Source organism: Notamacropus eugenii, chromosome 6, assembly GCF_028372415.1.
Source record: "Notamacropus eugenii isolate mMacEug1 chromosome 6, mMacEug1.pri_v2, whole genome shotgun sequence".
Classification (NCBI taxonomy): Eukaryota; Metazoa; Chordata; class Mammalia; order Diprotodontia; family Macropodidae; genus Notamacropus; species Notamacropus eugenii.
Genome location: NC_092877.1, coordinates 154,821,244 through 154,844,279, shown reverse-complemented (window position 1 = coordinate 154,844,279; position 23,036 = coordinate 154,821,244). Strand labels below are relative to the sequence as shown.

At 36.2% G+C, this 23,036-nt stretch overlaps 1 protein-coding gene across 1 annotated transcript in view; it reads left to right on the top strand.

Annotated features, from left to right (window-relative positions):
* CTSO (cathepsin O) overlaps positions 1-23,036 on the top strand; it is a 71,131-nt gene that overhangs the window by 12,238 nt on the left and 35,857 nt on the right. Inside the window, exons 2-3 of the mRNA XM_072621349.1 lie at positions 19,940-20,048; positions 22,001-22,140. Of these exons, the coding sequence (XP_072477450.1) occupies positions 19,940-20,048; positions 22,001-22,140 (249 nt within the window). The remainder of the gene's footprint in view (positions 1-19,939; positions 20,049-22,000; positions 22,141-23,036) is intronic.

Sequence of the window (23,036 nt, the reverse complement as noted above, 5' to 3'; positions counted from 1 at the left end):
GGAGCAGTTTCTTCTTTATTCAAATTAAAAATTCAGCTTCCTAAAAATTCCCAAAGGATATGAGCATCAGAGAACCCATTTCTAGCTTGTAAGCATTTTACCGTTCTAGAAATAACTTCCCTGAAAAGCCTTCTAATAATAACTGACATTTCCATAATGCTTTAGTTTGCAAAATGCTTCATAACTCATTTCTTTAGAGCCTTACAACAATCCTATGAGTTAGGTACAGGCATTATTGTCCCTTCTTTGTAGATAGGGATACTGAGGCTTAAAGTAATGAAATGACTTGATTGTGGTCATATGGCAAGTAAATAGGAGAGGTGGCATTTGAATCCATATCTTTCTGGTTCCAAATCTAGCACTTTAGCCACCCATGCCATTATTATTTCATGTCTTTTCCTTTCTAACAGAACTTTGGACCAAAATGAATTTCAGAGGTCATTAAATTTAGCCTTTACATGTTCAGGAATCACTTTTACAACTTTCTTTACAAGCAGCCTCTGATTAAAGACCTTCAGTGATGGAGAACAGAAGCAATCCATACTCTTTTGGGTCATTTGTAATTGTGAGAAGCTTTCCTTGTATAAAACTTCCATTTCCATGCCTTGGTACTACCAAAATCTATACTCTAGAGTCTGGCAGAGAAAATCTAATCCTTGTTCCTTGTGGCATTCCTTAGGAAAATAAGATTTGAACCTAGGAGGGAATGCAGATTATCTAGTCGAGCCTTCTGATTTTACAAATGAGGATGTAGAGGCACAGAAAGGTTAAACGATTTGTCCCAGTTCACTTAGGTAGGGTGAATTGCCGAAGCAGAATTCAAAACCAGGTTCTCAAAATGCAAGTCTGGTGTTTATGTTTCCATGCAGGAATTCTCTTTCCAGATATAATCCTGGAGAATTTCAGAGTCGGAAGAAACCTCGGTGGTGATTCAGACCAAATCATGCCTGAAAAAGAAATACTTATACAGTATATCTAGAAAGTATATGATTATATTGTAAGGAAATGAGGTTTAGTCTTCTCTTTTCTAGACTAAACCTCATTTCCTTACAATATAATCATATTCCATTATATTCACATATAGCTTAGCCATCATCCAACCAATGGGCACATTTTGTTTCTTGTGTTTTCCTGTTACAGTTAGTGCTACAGTGAATGTCTTTGTACATGGAGGTTTTCTCATTGTTGACATTAACTTCATTGGGATGTAAAATCAGAAGTGTAATCTCTTGGTTAAAGGGTATAAAAGAGACTTTTCTTGAATAATTTCATTCTTTTTTCCCCAGATATTTGGGCCAAGTCACAGGTGCATTTCCTTAACTTATCCTTACCAGTACTAAAATTGATAATCTTTTAGCATCTTTTCCAAATTGGTGGATGTATGATGATACTTCACAGTTGTTTTAGTTTTTATTTCTTTAATCACTGATTATTTTGGATGCTTGTGAGAAGGCTATTGATAGTTTCTGTTCTTTCAGAAGGTTTCATGTCCTGTAACCATTTATCTACTGGATGGATTAGTGTCAGTTCTCTTTAGATATGGGAATATTAGATGCCTAGCAGCAACATGTCCTACAAAGATATCTTCCTACTCCAGATCTTTTCTTCTGGATCTGGCTGAATGTATTTGTGCAATGGCTTTTAATTTGTGGTTCATTAAAATTATGTACTCTGTCTTTTATATCTTTGTCTTTTATGCACTTTGTCTTTTTCTGTCCTTTGGTTATGGATCCTCCAACTATGAATATTCTCTAACTTTAAATTAAAAAAAAAAATATGTATATATATATATATATATATATATAGAGAGAGAGAGAGAGAGAGAGAGAGAGATAGAGAGAGAGAAAGAGTGTGTATGACTTTTGGCTTGATTATCCATGTAGAATTCATGAGGGTATATGATTAGGCAACTGGGTAGTGCACGGAATAGAGCACTGAGCTTGGAATCAGGAAGACAGACTCCTCTATACTACTCTGACCCTGGACAAGTCATTTTAACCCTGTTTGCCTCAGTTTTTTCATCTGGAAAATGAGCTCAAGAAGGAAATGGCAAACTCCTCCAGTGTCTTTGCCAAGAAAACCCCAAGTGGGGTCATGAAGAGTTGGGCATCGCTGCAGGGACTATACAGTAAAAGATGTCTGTCAAAACTTTCTTTCCACAAGCTCCATCCTAGTTTTCCTAGTAGTTCCTGACGAGTAGAGGATGAATCTCTTTGCCAGCAGTTTGTGTGGTGGGCTTGTCAACTACTTTCCTGAGTGCGTTTGTTCCTCCATCTGGTTTATCTCATCTTTGCCACTTACCTGACTTTTTTATTTCAATGAAATGTAAAATAGTTTTGGGATCATAGACTCATTGAATTTGACTTGGAGAAGACTTTGGAGGTTATCCACCTGATGCACTCATTTTATAGATGATGAAAATGGGCTACAAAAATAGGAAGTAACTTGCCCAAAGTCACCCAGAAAGTAGCAAAGCCAGCATTAGAACCCAGGTTCTCTGAATACAGCTACAGTACTTTTCCCCCCTATATAATTATTATTTTGTAATACAGTTGAGATCTAGTAATGTTAGTAATTTAACTCCTAGATGTTTAATATGTTTTATTGTTACCTTAAATGGCATTTCTTTTCTTATCTCTTCCTCCTGTTAATAATGTACAGAGACGCTGATATTTTGTTAGTAGCAACAAATGCTTTGGAAAAACGCGTATTTTTCATTTTGAAAGGATTTTAGTAGAATGCTTTTCTTCTCCATTATAGAGGATAATTTGTTTAGCATAGGTACCAATTACGCTTTTAAACATTGGATAGAACTCAACTGTAGACTGAGCTATCTATCTGTCTGTAATTCCTCTTCCCCTTTCCCCCACCACCTTGGTTGCTCTGGTATGGCCTCTTCATTTTCATTTTCTAAGACTTGGTTGGATTGGTTATTTCTTGTCTTGTTAATTTGGACATTTTCTATATTTGTAATTAATAATCCATTTTCTTCAAATTTTCCTATTTCCCTAAAATGTAATTGCATATCCTAGGTTCTGAAAATTCTTTTAATGCTTCTTCTGTATTGTGTATTCTCATTGTCCATTTTTTTATTTGATTTTTCATAATTTTGGTTGATTGTTGCTCATTAAAAATCATGTTAATTCTATTTATCATTTCCACACTCTTTTTCTTTTAATTTCCACACCCTTTCTTTCAATCTCTCTTCTAATTTTCAAGATTTCTTCTTTTTTTTTGTCTATTTAATAGAGTTTGTTACTTTGTTGATCCTCTATGTTTTTATTTTTTTTAATTACATTCTCCGGTCTCTCTCTTTTGTTAATTTTAGCTATAACAACTAAATAATATACCAATTCTTTTTTGGAGGGGTGGGGAATCTACCCCTCCAGATTTTTATATGTGTGTGTGTAGGTGTATGTGTGTGTGTGTATACATACACACACACAAATGTTATTCTGTAATTTACTTTAGGCAGACCCTCTCCTCCAAAATTTTGGTTCATTATCTATTTGTTATAGTTCTCTCTCACATAGCTATAAATTATTTTACAGCTTGATTACTTAGGATATCCTCGTTAAGTCTCCATTTAAGTCTGTTACTTAATGCTTATGTTGAATGTAGATATTGTATTGTCCATGGTGCTTTACTTATAATATAGTTTCCCTTATCTTTTTCAACATTGTAAATTTTTTTTAATCTGGCAATATATTTGCAACTTTTGCTTTTTTTTCAGAATCACATGACTCGTAAATTTTTTTAGTCTCTAACTTTCATTATGTGCCTTTGCTTATTATTTTTTATTAAATTTTATTTTTTTCAGTCAACAGAAATCTGCCTACCCTCCTTCCCCACCTCCATCCTCCCTCAGTTGAGAAAGAAAGAAATACAAAACCCTTCTTAGTGAAGCAGAACAAATTCCCACATTGGCCATATCCAAATATATATGCATGTCGTATGTGTGTGTCTGTGTGTGTATATATACATATGTGTATAAATATGTGTGTATATATACATATATGTGTATGAATAAATATACACACATACACACATATATATATATATAATTTCCCTTCTTCATCCTTCTACCGGGAAGTAGGTAGGATGTTTCATTATGAGTCTTCTGGAACCATGACTTGGCATTACACTGATCAGAGTTCCTTAATCTTTCAGAATTTTTTTTTTAATTTAAAATATTATCAAGTTGGATAGAGAGAAATACTTAGGATGACTATAGTCATGCAAGAAACAAAAAAATCAATAAATACCAAATAATATTAAAATATTATTTGGATTATGGATTATTCTTACTCATTTTGTATCAGTTCATTCAAGTCTTCCCTGATGTCTCTAAAGTCATCCCCTTTAGGATTTCTTACAGCACAATAGTAAGCTATCCCATTTATAACTATATATAAAACTGATTCAGCCACTCCCCAATTGATGAGCACCACCCTCAGTTTACATTTATTTGCCACCATAACTAAAAAGAATATTAAATGTTGTGTTAGTCCAAGATCTCAGAGAGAGCCCAGACTGGGGACCTACAAACTTTTAATGCTCCCAAAGTAATATGAACCAGGATAGACTGTTCTGCGTCCCGTTCATTCCCTGCCCCTCCTCTCTGTGTTCTGTGTATAAGTTTATCACCTGGCTTTGTGCTGAGCTTGTGGAGGCCCTCTCTGGCCTTCCATTCGACTGCTGGGGGACCTGGTGGAAAGCTCCGCAGTTTCATAGTGACATAACTGTAGACTCTTCTTCATTCTGAGATTTCTGCCCTTTTTATTCCTCTGCAGACTTCAGACTAAGATGTACACTGAAACTGAGACCCTGCTGTACTTCTGGGGTCTGAACCACACAGCTGCTCCTTTATTTTGAATTTACCATTTCCTCAGTATAAAGCCTAGGGCCTTGCCTTATTCTGGAACAAGAACCCCAGGTATAGATACCCTCCTCGAGATAGCCCTGCAATCTGAAAATCAGATTTGAAGTGGGGTAATGAGCAACAAAGCTGAGAGTTTGAACCTATTCCTGTACCTTGTACAATCTAGAACCTCTTCTTGCCCTGATTTACTATTGTGCAAGCTGATGGCAGATTAATAATATTTATACTCATTAATGCATGAAACCCAGCTTTATTGGCTATTTAGCAGTATAGACATCAATCCCTCTAGGAACAAACCATCAACCTGATAGAAGTATTTCTTCTGCCAGGGTTCACAGGGTTCCCTCTGCCTGTATAGAGGCATTCTGTCTCTGAGGTGGCACTCTGTCCCATCTCCATCAGCCAGCACTGCTCTGGAGCAAACATGAGATACTCACATTTCCAAATGCTAGGAATTTGGGAGCCTCTCTCAGTTATGGCCCAGCAGCAGGCTAATGACGAGAGCCTCCAGCAGGTCTTAAGAGTCTGGCTAAAGACATTTTCAAATTACAGCTAATTTCTGATTGGGGATCAATTACCTAGACTTTGATGAAAAGAAATTATCAGTCAAAAGCTAATGTCATTAGCAAGGGTTTATCAGTTGTTGACCACATTTGTTGACTCTGTCGCACACACACACACACACACACACACACGCCCGTGCGAGTCATTAGTAGTTATTTACTAAATTTAGGGTTTATAACCACTCAGAATTATTATTATTAATATTTACCAGATTTGAGGGATACACATGTCTTTAATAGTTGTTTACCAGATTGGGGACACACGTACCAAATGGACTGCAAACTGCTCCACTCAGGTGCTTATGTTATTGTAAAAAAATGACTTACGTAACACGTATTTAATCACAAATTGGAGGCTTAAAATAAAAGAGTTGCTCATCCTAAATTAATGTATTTATTCCCACTACCTTGCTTTATAGCCTTTTCTTGCATTGAAATGTTCTATGCAACTGTTCTTTCCCAGACCTACCTCTAGTATCCACAGATCTCCCTATCACCCTGTGCTGATCAGAGTTAGAAAAATGAATCACTGTAATTTTTTCTTGCATTTCCCAGTTAGGATTCAGTCTGGTGTCTTTCCTGTATTTGTTTGAAGGAATTGGGAGAGGGGATGTGACACTCTCTGTACTTCTGTCCACTATCTTGGCTCTGCCATTATGTCTTTACTTTTTATACATGTTTCCTGTATGAAGTAAATTGTAATTTTTTTTACCCATTCTGACATTTTTTTTTCATTTTATTAGATTGTTTAATCTGTTGACATTTAAGGTTAGAAGATTGTTAGATTTATGTTTTCCTCCATTAGTTTCTCTTCTTAATTTTATTTTTTTAAATCCTATTCCTCTTTTGAGAAATTAGTTGTTCTTTTAATTAAATTTATTTGCATTACTTTGTGGTAGTTTATTGTCACCTCCCATCTCCTTACATTTATTTTTTTTCTTCTTATCTCCCTCCTCCCAACCCTGTTTTGATCCTTTCTCTTCCTTGCCAAATAAACAAATTGTTCAAAATTATTCATCATTTCCTTACATCCCTTAAATATCATTCTTTTGTGGCAACTTTTTTTTCCAATGATATCTTTACATTTCCTTGTGTTCATACCTTTCTCATCTATTCTGAATTCTTCCCTTTGTCCCCTCACTCACCCATTCATGGAATATAATGAGGGTACTCGTTTATGGGTTACTTTCTTAATGTCAGTGGTCTGCTTAAGAAGTAGAGCTTCTAGACTATGAGCCCTAAATTCCCTCTGTATCATTTACCATATTTATATTTATAAATTTTACTCTCATTACCTTATTTTTAAAATTTTCATTTATTTATATTTTATGTGTTTTCCAGTCTTAATCTTAATAATATCAGTTCATGAAACAATATCATGTGATGGAGATCACTGTTTTACAGGTCTTGAAACCTGGTTCTACGCCTTGCCTTTATCATGATCATTTATTATTCCTAAGGTCCGATTATTGTATTTCTGGTTGTATTTCAATTCTTATCACTGGTTCCCTAAGAAACCTATTCATCATCTCCCTAGGATAGAATGAAATCCTTGGAAGCTCAGAAGGTAGTCTCAAATTTTGTCCAGATAGAATCATTCTCTTGTATATTGTATTTTTATGTAGCACGAATAATATATTACATGTATACTACTAATAATATATCATATATTATATTTTATATATTGTTATGTTTATTATATTATAGACATACACAACTCCTGCCACCAGGAGAAACTTCCTTAAAATGACATCCATTCATTTCTTCTTCCAAGAAGAGATATACCTTCCATCACCATTACCCCATGTCTTTCCCTCCATTTCTTTTATCTTATTTTTTCATGTATCTCCAGCCTCCTTAAGGATCTTTAAAAAAACACGGTGTCTTTTCTCTGCTCACCTCTGCACAAAGTGGGAGTACATCTTCAGGTATCCTCTCTTTCTTCCCTTACCTCTTCTCAGTTTAGCACTGTTCAGTATGGCTTTCTTCACACAAAAGATGCTGTTTCATTTGTAGAGGAGCATGGAATATTACTTCAGCTTTTTCTCTACCCCTTCTTATTCATTAGTATCTCTTTATTCTTAGCGGATTAGATCTTCCCCCCATAATTATCCCTCTTTTATCCCATTATGACATCACAGTCCCATTTCCTTTTGTTTAAAATCAAGAGCCTATAAACATGAAAGAATTGGCTTTGTAGCTTGGTCTTTTCTTTTTAATGAGACTGTTTTCTTTCTGTTTTGACCTTTCTTTGTGTCCCTAGCCCTGAACTCAGTGCCTGGATACTAAGTGCTTGCTGACTGACAATATTATTCTATTTTAGTCTTTTCTCTGATTTCTCATGAATATGGAATGATGCTGTGTTATACTAACTTATGTTTCTTCATAACTGAAGTGTTTTCCCTGACTGCTTACAAAATTTGTTGTTTGAAATAATATATGCTTTGGAGTTTCAACTGTAGGTTTTCTTCCAGGCAGTAATTTTTTTTAATTTGATCAATTAGTACTTTGTTGTCTGAATTAGAAAGTTTGAGATGGTTTTTTTCACATTATTTGTCATATGCTTCTTAGGTTTTAACAATTATCTTATTTTGGAGGTTTATATTTTCAAGTTACCTATATAGTTCCTATAGTAAAGAAGAATCTCTGTCTTGTACAAAAATTTTTTATTCTTTGGAAGTTATTTTCCTTTGTTTTTGTTCTACCAAATTTTATTTTCCTATATTTTTGAGTTTCATTTTTACCATTCTCTTTTTCAGAGCCTCTATATCCTTGGAGACATTCTCCATCCTTTATTACTATAAGATAATCTTCCTGGAATCTAGCTTAGAAAACTGACTCCAGATGGTTTTCTAGTCCCCTTTACTTTGAGCATAGAAACTTTTCCCTCCTGCCTAGCTCTGCAATGTAGTGTCACTATTTTTATTTGCCCTTTCTTTTTAGTAAATTGGCAGAATCCATGTCTTTTGACCCTTGTGTTAGAAACAAGCTTGACACTAAAGGTATCAAGCAAAATTTATTAAAGCAGAGTTCAGAGGAATTGAACATCCCTGGCCAGAAGTGGGCTCAGTCCTTCTTTAGGAAGAGAGAGCCCTGAATACAGAAGCGAGACGCTCATCCTCCAATCAAAGGATGGATTCGTCCATTCTCTTTCAGGTCACAAATCTTTGACATGCCTGTTACACCTTCCTCCTTGGTGTAACATGCTTCAACATAGGACCCATGATCAGAAAATGGGAGGGATAATTTTATGCGGGGTGTGTCTGCTTATATGTGTTAGGTTCACTAAGTAAGCACAGTGAAGGAAAACTTTCTCCCGGTCATTCTCTGTCATTTTTCCCCACCAGTTTAGGCTGGTTCCCCTTTATCAAAAACTTTGTGATTTTCTGGAGGCCGTTAACTGTTTCCTGATTGGTTGGGCCCTCCTATAGTCAGCTATCTTTTTCTTATCTGACCTGTTTTCAGTGACTTCATCAACCAGTAGCTGTGGAAACTTAACTCTTTGCTGTCTCTCTCAATCCCTCCTTTTCTTTCAGTATGGGTTATATTCCCACACTTCTTCCCCACCCCCAGTACCTTCTTCAAACCTTTTCACATCAATTCACATTCCTCATCTGATAGTTTCCTATAGCTCTTTCCACTAAGATCTTAACATTTCCCTCCTTAAAATTTTGTTTCCACATTTCTAATGCTCCCTTACTCTCTATCTCATATGAATTCTTCCCTTCATCTATCTCCTCTTTAAGTAGGACGGCAGAGAGGCTGATTGACACATTGACAGATTACAATGGGACAGTCACCTTCATAAGTACAGAAACCCAAAAGAAAAGGTGAATCAATGAGTTGTCCATTTAAAAGTTTCATCTCATACAACAATGGGTGGGGAAGGGCATCATCTGTTGCAGCTTTCTGGTCTGCATGTTTGTTCAAGCCATCTTCAGTAGAGTATCTTCTTGCCGTCTTTTGTAGAAGTCTTCTTTCCTGTGTCCATTCTCCTACAAAACTGATCTTGACACAATTTATAAATTACCATTCTTAAGCCTTATACCCCTTATCACTCTTACAAAATTGAAATTGGAACTTTGGCCAATTGTCCATTATTTATTACCCCATTAAGGGGATGAGATTTCACTAAGAAATCAATAACAGGTTCCAATACCTGCATAAATACTAGTGATCAATTTTTAGCACAGTACATATCAAGTCTTAAACATTTCCAACTTCTGGTCATGCTATACTTCTTTAAATCATTTACAAGATAGACCACAAACCATTCCTATACCATTAACTAACTGACATAAGAATAATAGGCCAGTTTCACAAGTCCTTGACCTGATTGTCTTCATACTCTTATTAAGGATTAAAGGACCCTAACTTATTTTTGTTGGTCTAAAATCCTAAACCTAATAGCCTAATTTTAAACTTATATCTTAACCTTACATGTTCCCCTACCAACCTATTATTTAATAGATCTGTTATTATGCTTACAAAACTTTTGATTATAGGAATTTGCCATTAAGAGTAAGGACATGGCTAGAGCAAGGGAACATTTCCCTAACTTCATGTCAGTTCCAGGCAGAAGTTATATAGATTGTTAACTGGCACTTAGCCAGGCTTAAGTCTGCCAGGTGTCAGTGGGGAAATTGAGTCAACAGAATCCTACCTAAGCTCAGGCAGAAAAGTCATTCTCCCAGCCTTCCCATGAAACCACCTTTTTGCACTTCATACCCGTACAGGATAGCTGGAACCATGGACCAGTGAGTCAGACAGCCTTTCTCGTTTCCACACCTGGAGTTAGACTCAGAATAGTCAATTAACAGTCCTACAAAATCTGAAAATAGTAACCTCCAACATTCAGTTTCAGATATGACTATAATCTCACATTGGCTGAGGATTGTTGTGTGTTTGTCCTTCATTTTCAAAGAAGACATGACATCAGAGAAATGATGCACACATGAAAAGTTTGAACACTAACTTCAGCATATGTTTAGGTCATAGAATGAATTCAGATCAAAACAGAAACATTTAATTTTTCCATCAGTGCAATGGTATAACCACAGGTTATCTGCCTCTGAAAAACTTACGCTGAAATTCTTTTTCCCAAACTGAAGATGGCTCTGATTTAGTTTCAGTAATTAGTTCAGTCAATTGTATTAATACCCAATTGCTCTTACATCGTTTTGTAACTTGTAAGGACCTTATTCCATGCAAATTTATCTTTATTACTGTCCACTTTAAATCCTAGCCTTAGTCTATAGGATGATGATTCAACATTGTATTTCTACCTTTGTTTCCTTTCCTTTATCTAATTATTCCCATATTATTCAGAAAGAATGTTCTTATTGCAGGGAATTTATCCTTTGCAAGACTATGCAAGAGTACCAGTTTACCCAATTATTGAATTGAAAAGAGCAAAATTCCACAGGCTTGCATTGTTTTCACATCTTCTACTACCTGTTTTGATTTCAGAAACATGCCATAAAAAGGAAAAGTAAGAACATGACTAGATAATCAGATATCAGCATTATCACTGCTTATTTATAACCAAATATAATTTTAAAATTATCAAATTTCGACCCCAATCCATATATAACAAAATCCTGTCAAACCCAAAAATTTTCTCAGTTCTCTTTTAGTCCTGGGGAATGGGTATTTCAGTTATAGCTTTGATCCTGTCTGGGTTGATTTTTTTAATTCCCTTATTTATCGAGTGTCCTAGGTATTTCACTTCTCTTTTCATAAACTAACTTCTTAGGTGATACTCTCAACCCATTCTCTCCTAAAAAGACTCACTGAGATTTGAGAGACTTCTACCTCCTTTTCTTCATTCTTCAGAATCTGGAGAGAATTAATGCTTAACATGCATTTTAAAAGAAATCGCTGAAATTCCAAAGGGAATCACAATTAAGGTTATGATAGAAAAGCCCTGAGTGAAATGTCTTAAAAGACAGAAAAACGCTAATTTTTTTTTTTTTTTGCAATTTCAAGCACGTTGTCTGGCATCAGATATATTGACTTAATTTGAGTATAAAGTACAGATTTTAGCTTTGAGGTCTAATTAAATCTAATCTCTACTTTTTCATTCCAGGCTGCATGCCTGAGATTTTTCTTTTACTTGCCAGTCTTCTACTTACTTCTAGCAGAGTTTAATAAATTCTAACCTATTTTAAACATTAAATTGAGTGACACATTTCACCTTTTCACATTTCCAAATACAACTAGAATTGCCAATTATCTTTCAGTTGTGTCCCATTACACAAAAACTCCTTTGGGTGAGGCAGGAAATGGTTAAATGCTGGTTAGCCTGCCTTTCTTTGGTGAGGGAAAGAGATTCCCTCCCTCTCCTTTTTTTTCCTTCTTTCAAGCCTTCTGATCACATAGTGCCCATGCTCCTCTCATTTCTACCTGCTTAAACTTTCTCACCTTTCTGTCTGGTGGACTTTGATTAAAGCCCTTTTAAAATTGCACATAACTTCTGACCTGACACTTCTCCTACACTCTTCTACTTGCTGTTACCAATCATATAAACTAAACAATAAAAATAATTCTTCTCTCCCTTTCTCTCCCTCCCTATCCCTCCACTCCTCTGAATGATTTGGGAGGGTTGAAGAAGGAAGGTAACGTGGCATTTCTAGGACAGTCCAGCTTAGCCTTTCACTCTAGGCTATCTGGCTATTTACAGTCCTACAATGTGTCCGATAAAACACAGATACAGACTTTCATTTCACACAGAAACATCAACACAACATAGACAAACAGTGATACAGATCCAAGAATCAATTATTTTGGCCATTTAAAATCCTTATCCCAGGGAAGATGCACAGCCCTACTCTGCTAGCATTTCTGATTCTTTATCCCCTTCCTGGTACCATTATCTTAAGAATGCTTACTTATTCTTCCCCTCTGTCCTGGGAGTATCCTCTCAATATCCAACATCCTCCCAAGGAGGCAGGGAGGATGTCTTCCTGGGGATTCCTCCCCTTCCTAGGCCTAGAACTTAACTTCCCCATTGTCCAAATCTGCAGATTCCTGGGACTCTGGGTTTCCAAGTCTACTTGTCAGCTTAAGGCCAACCCGGAGGGTTTGACCAACAAAGAGTTTGCAACCGAACTCCACTCGTCAATAAAAGACTGTCCTAGAGTGCAAGTACCCGGACTGTTCTTACCGTTGTCCAATATATCGACTTGTATGGTTTGCCAACAGGTTCTCTTTCCCCAATTTCTCTGAACTCTCTGGATGTGGTTCAAAATTGCATGCATCAACAAAGCAGATTCAACCTACAGGAATCATTAAAATCAACAGGAGTGCTCTTTCCCATAGTATCTTACGTCACTCTGCCCAAGGTCAGCGAGTCAAGCCCCACACTGGGTGCCAAAATTGTTAGACCCACACTTGACACTAAAAAGTATCAAGGAAATTTTATTAAAGTAGAGTTCAGAGGAACTGAACACCCCTGGCCAGAAGTGGGTTCAGCCCCTCTTTAGGAAGGAAGAGCCCTGAATACAGAAGCGAGATGAGCTGGTTCAGGACACATCTTCCCATCAGATGATGGGTTGGTCCATTCCCTTTCAGGTCACAAACTCTTTGACATGCCTGTTACACAGTCCTTCTTGGTATGTTCCCTCTTCCCAAACATGCTTCAACATAAGACCCATGAACAGAGAATGGAGGGATAATTTTATGCAGGGTGTGTCTGCTTATATGCATGAGATTTATTAAGCAAACACAGTGAAGAAAAACTTTCTCCTGGTCATTCTCAGTCATTTTCCCCCCGCCACTTTAGGCTGATTCCCCTTTATCAAAAACTTTGTGATTTTCTGAAGGCCATTAACTGTCTCTTGATTGATTGAGCCCACCAGCAGTCTGCTATTTTTTCTTATCTAACTTGTTTTCAGCAACTTCATCAGCTAGTAATTCTGTGGAAACTTAACTCTTTGCTGTCTCTCACACTTTGGGAGTGGGGTAAGGGAGCCAGATTGAATTACTGCCATGGAGGATGAGTTTAGTAGGGACACCCTCAACCAGATCCTCAGACACAAGCACATGAGAGTGATTGGCTAGCTGCACTTGGTGTGGGATGGGCTGGTGATAGAAAATGATGAGTAGGAGATTTAAGTATTTAAGTTCTTTAATGAGTATTTCATCAACTTTTAAGTTTAGCTTTACTTATTCAGTTTTTTAAAAGTTTTTAAATTTGAGATATGTTTGGGAAACAGCTATACAACTTTGGTGGTCATCCTCATTTTATTTTAGCTTCAGGGTATTTCGTTACTACATTGGAAACTTCTGTTTGTTTATTTACTCATTTCTTGGGTATTTCTAATAGTTTTTCTGAAAACAATTTCCTTACGTGGATTTCTTTCTCTCATCCCATTCTGATTGTTTTACTTTATTTTACATACTTCTTGCTGTTTTGAGGTAGTAAAGTGAGGCAGGGTTTAGACATGACGATTCATTCAGCCACTTGCCTAAAATCTGTAGAGATAATTATGTGAAGCACTTCACATGATTCTCCAAATCATGTCCAACATAAATCTTGATATTTGTTAACTATAATGAAAATTTGGACATAAATGAGGATGGTGAAAAATATTATGAAAAATATGACTGAGAACTTAGAAAGGAAATGGTCTAAAATTCCCATGCCATGAGAATATGATATAATATGAATGTTATTTACTAAAAAATGTGGATGGTACAATATAGATTGTCCACGTAAAATATCACATGTCAAAAAAAAAGATTATATCTTTAAGGATAGAAAATTATAGTTATGTATATTAATCATTTGAAAATTAGCTACTTTTGCACCAACACATTATTGGTTGGAAAGTAAAAGTAAAAATAAACACTAAATTAGAAAAAAAATAGGTTAAAATGAGAAGCACACACTATGTGCAGTTACAATAGGGTAATTCAGACCTCACCTATTTAAACAAGATAATTAATTTGAATCAGTCAGCAACTATTTATTAAAAACTTCCTATGTGCCAGGCATTGTGTTATCCAGGGGATCCACAAAGAAAGGCAAAAAAAACCTAACAGCAACAACGAGAAACACCTCAAGGAGCTCACAATCTAATGAGGGAAATAACATCCAAACAACTATATGTGAACAAGACATATACAGGTTAGATGGGGGTTAATCTCAAGAGAAAGGCACTAAGATTAAAGAGGGCATAAAAAGGATTCTTGTAGAAGATGATACTTTAACTGAGATTTGAAGGAAGCTAGGAAAGTTAGGAGGAAGAGATGAGGAGGGAAAGCATTCCAATTATGATGGACAGCCAATGAAAAAGCTTGGCATCTGGAAATGGAGTATTGTATGAGAGGAAAGAAAAGCAAGGAGTTTGAAAAAAATGGAAAAGGATAAAAAGAAGGCTTTTCCTCGGATTTACATAATTCCTTAGGCAAGTTTGACCAATGTAAAATAACTGCTACAATAAGGAAGTCTGTAGAAGCCAGAAAGCACCTTAGCTGACTAACTGTTGATCTTCTTGTCAAACCAGGAGATGTTTGAGCCAAGGAAAACAGCAGTTTTGAATATATTCTCATTTGCAAAACCAACACAAAGAGAAATTGAATATATGAGTAGTATCATTTTAAAAAAATGAGTGAAGGGAGAAAACAAGCCTAGAGAAAGCTTAATATGATGACCAATTAAATAAAATTTTACCAAGAGGATCTGTAAATGAAACTAAAAGAACACTAAATATATTAGAAATGGAGCAGACTTTCCAGTATTTTTATTTCCACTTGTGAAACATTTGAATTTCATTATCTCCATACCTAATTTGTTATGTAACAGAAGAAAAATGGCACTGAAGGAAATTAAGTTGAGAAGTAAGATGGGACTTACTTAAATAGCTCAAGAGTTAATCTGTGCTGAAGGTAACAAGATTGCAAAGACCTTCACGTCTACTTGGATGTCTCCTTCATCTGTCCTTCTTTTTCCTACTTCCAAAGCCTTTTCCTTGTAGACCTCATGACCTCTCACCTGGACTCATGCAACAACCTCTTCTCATTGGGAATCTAGGATTCCAGTTACTTCTCTCTCCAGTTCATCCTCTGTGCAGCATTAAATGATCTTCCAAAAGAACTTACTTTCTTGTTCAAGAACCGTCATGGGCTCTTTGTTTCCTCTAAGACAAAATATGAACTCCTTAACTAGAAATTTCAGTTCATTCACAATTTTATTCCACCCTCTCTTTCTATATATATTTGGTCACCACTGGTCACCAAATTGACCTACCAGCTATTTAACAAACTCATGATCCCATTTCCCACCTCCTTTTTCCTGCATGCTTGGAATGCACTCCCTTCTCATCTCTGTCTCTCACAATTTCTAGCTTCCTTCAGGGCTCAGTCCAGGTGCTACCTTCTTTAGGAAGCTTCTCCAAATCTCCACAGTCATTTCTAGATCCTACACCCCTGAACTTTGGGTAGTTTACTTGTTTTTGTGCATGTTGTATCTTCATTCTACTTCATTCTTTCAGGAGAGTGTAAGCTCCTTGAGGACAGTGACTATTTTTGCCTTTGTATTTCCAGTGCATAACAGTATTTTGCTTATAGGAGACACTGAATAAATAAACCTTGTTGAAAGTTCAAGACTGTGCCTTAAGTCCTGATTCATATTGCCCAATTGAGGTTAGTCTTGGCTTTTGCCAACCTCTTTAAAAGAGGTGACTAAAAAAAAAACTTGAATATTGTGAAAAAAGACTTTATCTTCCCATTTTCTTTGCAGAGGTAGAGGACTAGGGGTGTGGAACATAATGTGTAATTTTAAGTTTGTATGATTTGTTGGATAATTTCTCTGATCTTTTTAAAAGTTCTTTTTCCTAAGAAATTGTTTCTTCAGACTGTTAGGAGAAAAAGATATTTGAAAATGAAAGTGATGGAAAAACAAAAGATGCTAATAAAAATGCAAGTGGTTGATTGTCAAAGATGACAAAAAGGGAACATGACAGATGGTAGAGACACTACTTGAAAACAGAAACATTAATGCAACATCAGTGGAGCTGTGGCTGTCTAACCATTCCAACACAAAGTCACCATACTATGTATATTCTTTGACTAATGATAATACTACCATGCCTATAACCCAAAGAGATTTTTAAAAAGGAAAAAGACCTGCTTGTTATATAATATACATACACATATTTATAAGTACACACACATATGTGTTTATATGTGTGTATGTTTGTAGTGGCAAAGAACTAGAAGCAAAAGGGATGCCCATCAGTTAGAGAGTGACTGAACACAGCATTGTACGAGTCTTATGTAACACTATTCTTTCATAAGAAATGAAGAAAAGAATGGTTTCAGAGGAAGCTAGCAAGACTTATGTGAACTGATACAAATCCACAAAAACAAATTTTACAATGAAGACAAACAACTTGAGAGCTTAAGAATTCAGATCAATCACTGATCAATGCATTGACCAACCACAGTTCCAGAAGACTAATCATAAAGCATGCTACCTCCCTCTTGACAGAAAGGTGATAATTAAAAATATAGATGACACCTACTTGTTTTTAAAATGACTCATGTAAGAATTCGTTCTGTTTGATTATGAATATTTATTACAAAGGCTACATTTTTCTTTTTTTAATGCAGAGGAAGTGGGAAGGAGAGAAAATAATTGCATGATATTTGAAAGAGTAATTTTTAAACAATAAATTACATGAGGGGTGAAACATTAACAAAGTTTAGACAGGTGGTATTGAAGACACTTGCACACATGAAGAGACAGTCAAATTAACACAAATAAGTCAGTCTTCTAATTACTACCTTGTAATAATCCTTACCACTCATACAACTTTCTACCCTTCCCCCAAATCTTCCCATGTAATAGGAAAAGAAGCAGAACTAGTGACGTACTGAAGATGTCTGGGAAACCACCCCAGCCCTATAGTTTATTAGGCAGTTTCAGAAAGTTGCCACATCAGTTAAAAAGGCTAATTATCACAAACTTGACTAACTGGAAAGCTGATTTCCAGCCAACAGGAAGGTACCAAGTATAGCCAGAGTATGCAAAATACCCTGGGTAGGAAGGAAAGGACACATACACATGGTTCCCTTGGCTGCGTCCTCAAAAGTCACTGTACCTGCAAAGGCTCCTAGGAACATACTGTGCATTTTGATGTTCTGATAATGCAGCCAGCATTCATTACCAAGTGCGGTTGGGGATGAGAGGGAAGGACAGGGAGTGTTTCCAAAAGCAGCAAATACTCTTCCAAAATAATGGCCAATCTTGTACTATCAGCAGTAAGATACATTCTCCTTCTTTATGCCTTTTGCTGTATGCCTCAGTCCACACACCCATGTATGTCTCAGGTGTGAGGAACTAGCTTGCCATCCTCACTTTCCCTGATGTCCTTGACCATGGTGCAAAAAGCATAGAAACTACTAATTTCTGTTTTGTTTTTTGTCCATTACAACTTGAAACTCTGTATAGGTAAATTCATAGAAACTACTAATTTCTGTTTTGTTTTTTGTCCATTACAACTTGAAACTCTGTATAGGTAAATTCATAGAAACTACTAATTTCTGTTTTGTTTTTTGTCCATTACAACTTGAAACTCTGTATAGGTAAATTCATTTGCACCTATGAGAGTCTTGCACCTGACTGTATAATAGCACCAGCACACAGAGCAACCTGGTCTTCAGAATTGGATAGAGGATAATTCTTTTTCAAGCACAAATGGCTGAAATCTAAGAAGAAGCAAGGCAAGCTGTAATGACTACCAATAATAACTGCCTTCAGGACCTGTGATGGTTCTACTTATAAAGATAGTATTGGTCCTTTGCCTTTTTGAGTCCTACCTCTCTGTGAGAAGAGGAATCATGGGGTAATACAGAAGCAAACCTGGGTTTAGGCCCTGCTTCTTACATTTGCTAATACACCAAGTGGTGCGGACTTTGGGTGAGATGTTTAAACTTTCAGTGCCCTGCAGCAGTTCTCAAATACAGTATATTACAGACTAGTTGCAAACTGCTTTAGCAGAAATAGACCCCATGCCAGGAGGTCCCTATTCCATTGAAAGCACAAATTGAAATAAGCTGTATCCTTAAAGATCAGACTCTCATATGACAAGCAGCTAACTGGTTCAGAAGATAGAGTATGGGACTTGACTGGAAAGACCTGCATTCAAATCCAGCTCCAGATACTTAATATCTTAATGGTATGATCCTGGGCAATTCACTTAACCTTGCTCAGCCTTAGTTCCTCATCTGTAAAATTAGGATAATAATTACACCTGCCAAATGTTAGCTATTATTAATACCCCCAACAACCTCCAAAAACAGAAGCTCTTGAACTTTTAATTAAATATATAAATAATACCTCCTCACTCACTTCCCCCATCTTTTATCCAGGGCTTAATTATTATACCTAGAAAGCAGGACACAAAAATGGCAGTCATGCAATCTCTTTAGCAGGACCCAGTGAAATTCCTATCTTCTATGTCACAAATAAACAATGTTTTCCACTTCAGCTGCTGCTGTCTGGACACAGATGAGGCTCATGAGGGGTTCACAGATTCACACACTTGGGAGTTGTGGGCAGACCACTAAGTCAAATATTTGTGGGCAAAATTCAAAAAAGGCCATGAAGTCTGGTCCATTTTGACACTCAGTTTAAAAGCAAATTAAACCTACGGTGAAGTCCATAGATAGGGTAAGGACACATATGTGAAGCAGTAACCATTAGCAAATACTTTTGGTATTTTATAGGATTTTGCTGCTACATGGAACATGGCCACAGCCTCTGGTCTGATTAACTGGTCTGTGTTCTCTCTAGCCATGCCTGCTTTAAAACCATTGCTCTAGTTCTCAGTACTTCAGGCCCTAAGCAGTCTTCATTCTCATACCATTGACTAACAGTCTTAGATGGCAAAGTTATTTGCATATTTAAAAGTCCCTCCCAACTCTAAATCTAGGATCTTTATTGTAAAAGGAAAGCTTCTATTCTTGAATTCAAATTAATGGAGTCCATAGTTAATTATCATTCTCCTTTTCCAAGGAGAGATATCCCAACACACCTTTCCCTGAAACAGTACCCCATTTTTCTTGCTCCACCCTGTAAAAATCTAACATATACATACATCTTTCACAGAGCTTTTCAAGTTCAAAGGCTCAAATTTACCAGCAAAAGTTAATTGACCCTTAATTAATGAATCTCTAATAAAGTATATTTATTGCCTTAGAGTACATCCCACTTACTTGTAAATCTTCAGTGTTTTCACTATGACCAAAGTAAATGATCATCTGAAATCACAGGAAGCTTTTATATGCAAAAATGATCTGGAGAAAGTTATGAAAAGTTTTTGAAAGTTCTATAAGACACAAATCAAAGCTTTTAGTGTACAAATCAATTTTTTGAACTGAAGTGTTTGAAAATATAATCAGAAAAGGAAGGACTGAATTTATTTTTAAAATTCTAATTTATTCTTTGGTTTTGTTAATTCCTCTTTTTCTCATCTCTAATGTCTAGGAAAGCCTTAGAAGACATCACTATTTGAATTCATTTTCTTCCAGTGACAATACTTCTGCCATCTATGGAATAAATCAGTTTTCTCATTTGTTTCCTGAAGAATTTAGAGGTATAACCTAATGGTACTATTAACTTACTAATTATGATGAATCTTCTATGTCTTTGTGAATTATTTCAATCTCAGATTTATAAAGTGACAGTAGGTAGAAAATTCCCAGTCATATGAAAAAATGCTTTTAAATCACTATTGATTAGAGAGATGCAAATTGAAACAACTCTAAAGAACCACATCACACCTATCACATTGACTAACATAACAAAACAGGAAAGTGATAAATGTTGGAGAGAATGTGGGAAAGGTGGAACACTGATTCATTGTTGGTGGAGCTGTGAGCTGATCCAGCCATTCTGGAGAGCAGTTTGGAACTTTGCCTAAAGGGCTATAGAAATGTTCATACCCTTCGACCCAGCAATACCAAATTTAGGACTATATCCCAAAGAGATCATAAAAATTGGAAATGGACCCATGTGTCCAAAAATATTTATAGCAGCTCTTTTTGTGGTGGCCAAGAACTGGAAAGTAAGGGGATGCCCATCCACTGGGGAATGGCTAAACAAGTTATGGGATATGAATGTAATGGGATACTATTGTGCTATAAGAAATGATGAACAGGAAGACTTCAGAGAGGCTTGGAAGGACTTATATGAACTGATGCTGAGTGAAAGGAGCAGAACCAGGAGAACATTATTCACAAAAACAGCCACACCATGTGATGATTGATTTTGATCTACTTAGCCCTTGTCATAAATGCAGGGCTCTAAAACAGTTCCAAAGGACCCATGATGGTAAATGGCATTCACATCCAGAGAAAAAGCTATGGAGTCAGAATGCAGAGTGAAGCAGTTTATTTTCTTTTGTTGTTTTTTTCTTTTTCATGTTCTCTCCCATTCATTATAATTTTTCTATTCAACATGACTAATATGAAAATGTGTTTAACAGGAATGTATGTGTAGATAGCCATATTGTGTGCTGTCTTGGGGAGGAAGGGGGAGAAAATTTAAATCTTATGGAAGTGGATGGTGAAAACTAAAAAGCAAAATTTAAATTTAAAAAAAAATAAAGAAAAAAAAAGAAAACCCCAAGTGGGGACATATGGAGTTGGATACAAATGAAATGACTGGACAACAACAAAATATGAAAATAATAAATAGACATAGGTTTCTTTTGCCTGGAAGGAACTCAACCCAGACTGCAGGTGAGGAATGGGTGCAATTGAGCATAGGTAATCAGTGCCAAATGTTGGAGAAGGCATTCCTAATCAGCCCCAGATGTGGTAGAAAAGTAATCAGAATCACATATTGATACCTAGTGAAGCTTAGGTAGGGGGAGTTTCTTTATTGGAACCACATAATGTTCACCATCAAAGCCAGCAACAGGGAAATGATTTAAGGCTCCTGGAGCAAGCCAAGAGTTCATCTAATCAAAAAGCTCCAATCCTTAGTAGAAAGATACAAACTGAGTGTGCTTCTCTGGACATTTTGAGCCCCTTAGCCTAAGGAATATGCCATATTGGAGTCCTATCATTGTAAATATAACGTTGATCAGTATAAAGTTTACAATTCTCACAACAGACCTATTGCTGGGCCAAAAGGCATGTTTGTAGAGCACAGATGCAAATTTCTTTCTAGAATGGTTGGACTAGTTCACAGCTTCACCAACACTGGATTAGGGTACATGCTTCCCCACAGCTCCTCCAGCATTGTTCTTTTCCTTGTTTGTCATTTTAGCCAATCTGATGGGTGTGAGATAGCACCTTAGAATCATCTTCTTTGCATTTATTGAACTATTCATGATTTAGAGAATTTTGTCTTCATGTAGCTATTAATAGCTTGGATTTCTTCCTCTAAAAACTACCTATTTGTATCCTTGGACCAATTATAACTTGAAGAATAGTTTTTTTTTCCTATAAATTTGACTCCTATTTTCTATTAAAATGAGACTTTTGTCAAAGCAATTTACAAGATTTTCTTCCAACCCCATATTCTATTTTTCTTTTACAGCTGTCTATTTGAGAAGTAAACCCTCTGAACTTCCATTATATAATAAAGAGCTAAAGATACCAACCACACACATGCCTTTGCCGATAAGATTTGACTGGAGAGATAAACATGTTGTAACAGAAGTAAGAAACCAACAGATGGTGAGTACTGGCTTCCTCTTTCCTTGGCATATTTATTGTTAAGTAATAATTTTAAGTACTTAACCATTAAGTGACCATTTTGATTGGGTTCGCAAGATCATTATCAGATCATAAATTTGGGGCCAGAAGGGATCTTAGAGTCCAATCTTTTCATTTTACAAGTGAGGAAACTGAAGCTCACAAAGTTCGATGACTTGTCCATAGTCACACTGTTTGTGACAAAAGCAAGATTTGAACTCAAGCCTTCAGATTCCAAATGTGCTTTTTCTACTATTCCACCCTTCCTTTTTAGGAGATGCTCTATCCTGTTTCTGACTTCTCCTGCTAATTGACATCTCTTAGTATTATTAATTTTGGCATCAACACATGGATGTTGTATCCATTATTCTCAGACAATAGCTTAAGTTCCTAATGATTCTCACTCCAGAATCAATTATAAACTGCTGTTTGGCCTTGAAACCCTTTCAGAATAACCTGGCTCGTTCCTAGCTTTCCAGTCTTCTTACAACTTACTCTCCTCCACTTATTCAACAAGACCTTATTGTTCATCTAACTAGACATTCTGTGTCCCAGTATGGAGCATTTTACTAGCTATTCCTTGTATCTAGAGAATCTTTCCCTTCTCATCTCCTCCTCCTACTTTCACTGACTTCCTATCCCAGGCCTCTTTAATGCTAGTGCTTTCCCTCTGGATTATTTACAGTATTCTGTGTGTGTGTGTGTGTGTGTGTGTGTACACATACAGAGAGAGAGAGAGTTTGTACATAGCTTTTGCTTGTTGTCTCCCCATTAGACCATAAATTTCTTGAGAGTGGGGATTGTTTTATTTTTTACCTTTATTTGTCCTTAACACAATGCATAGCATTTGTTGTTGTTCAGTCATGTCCAAGTCTTTG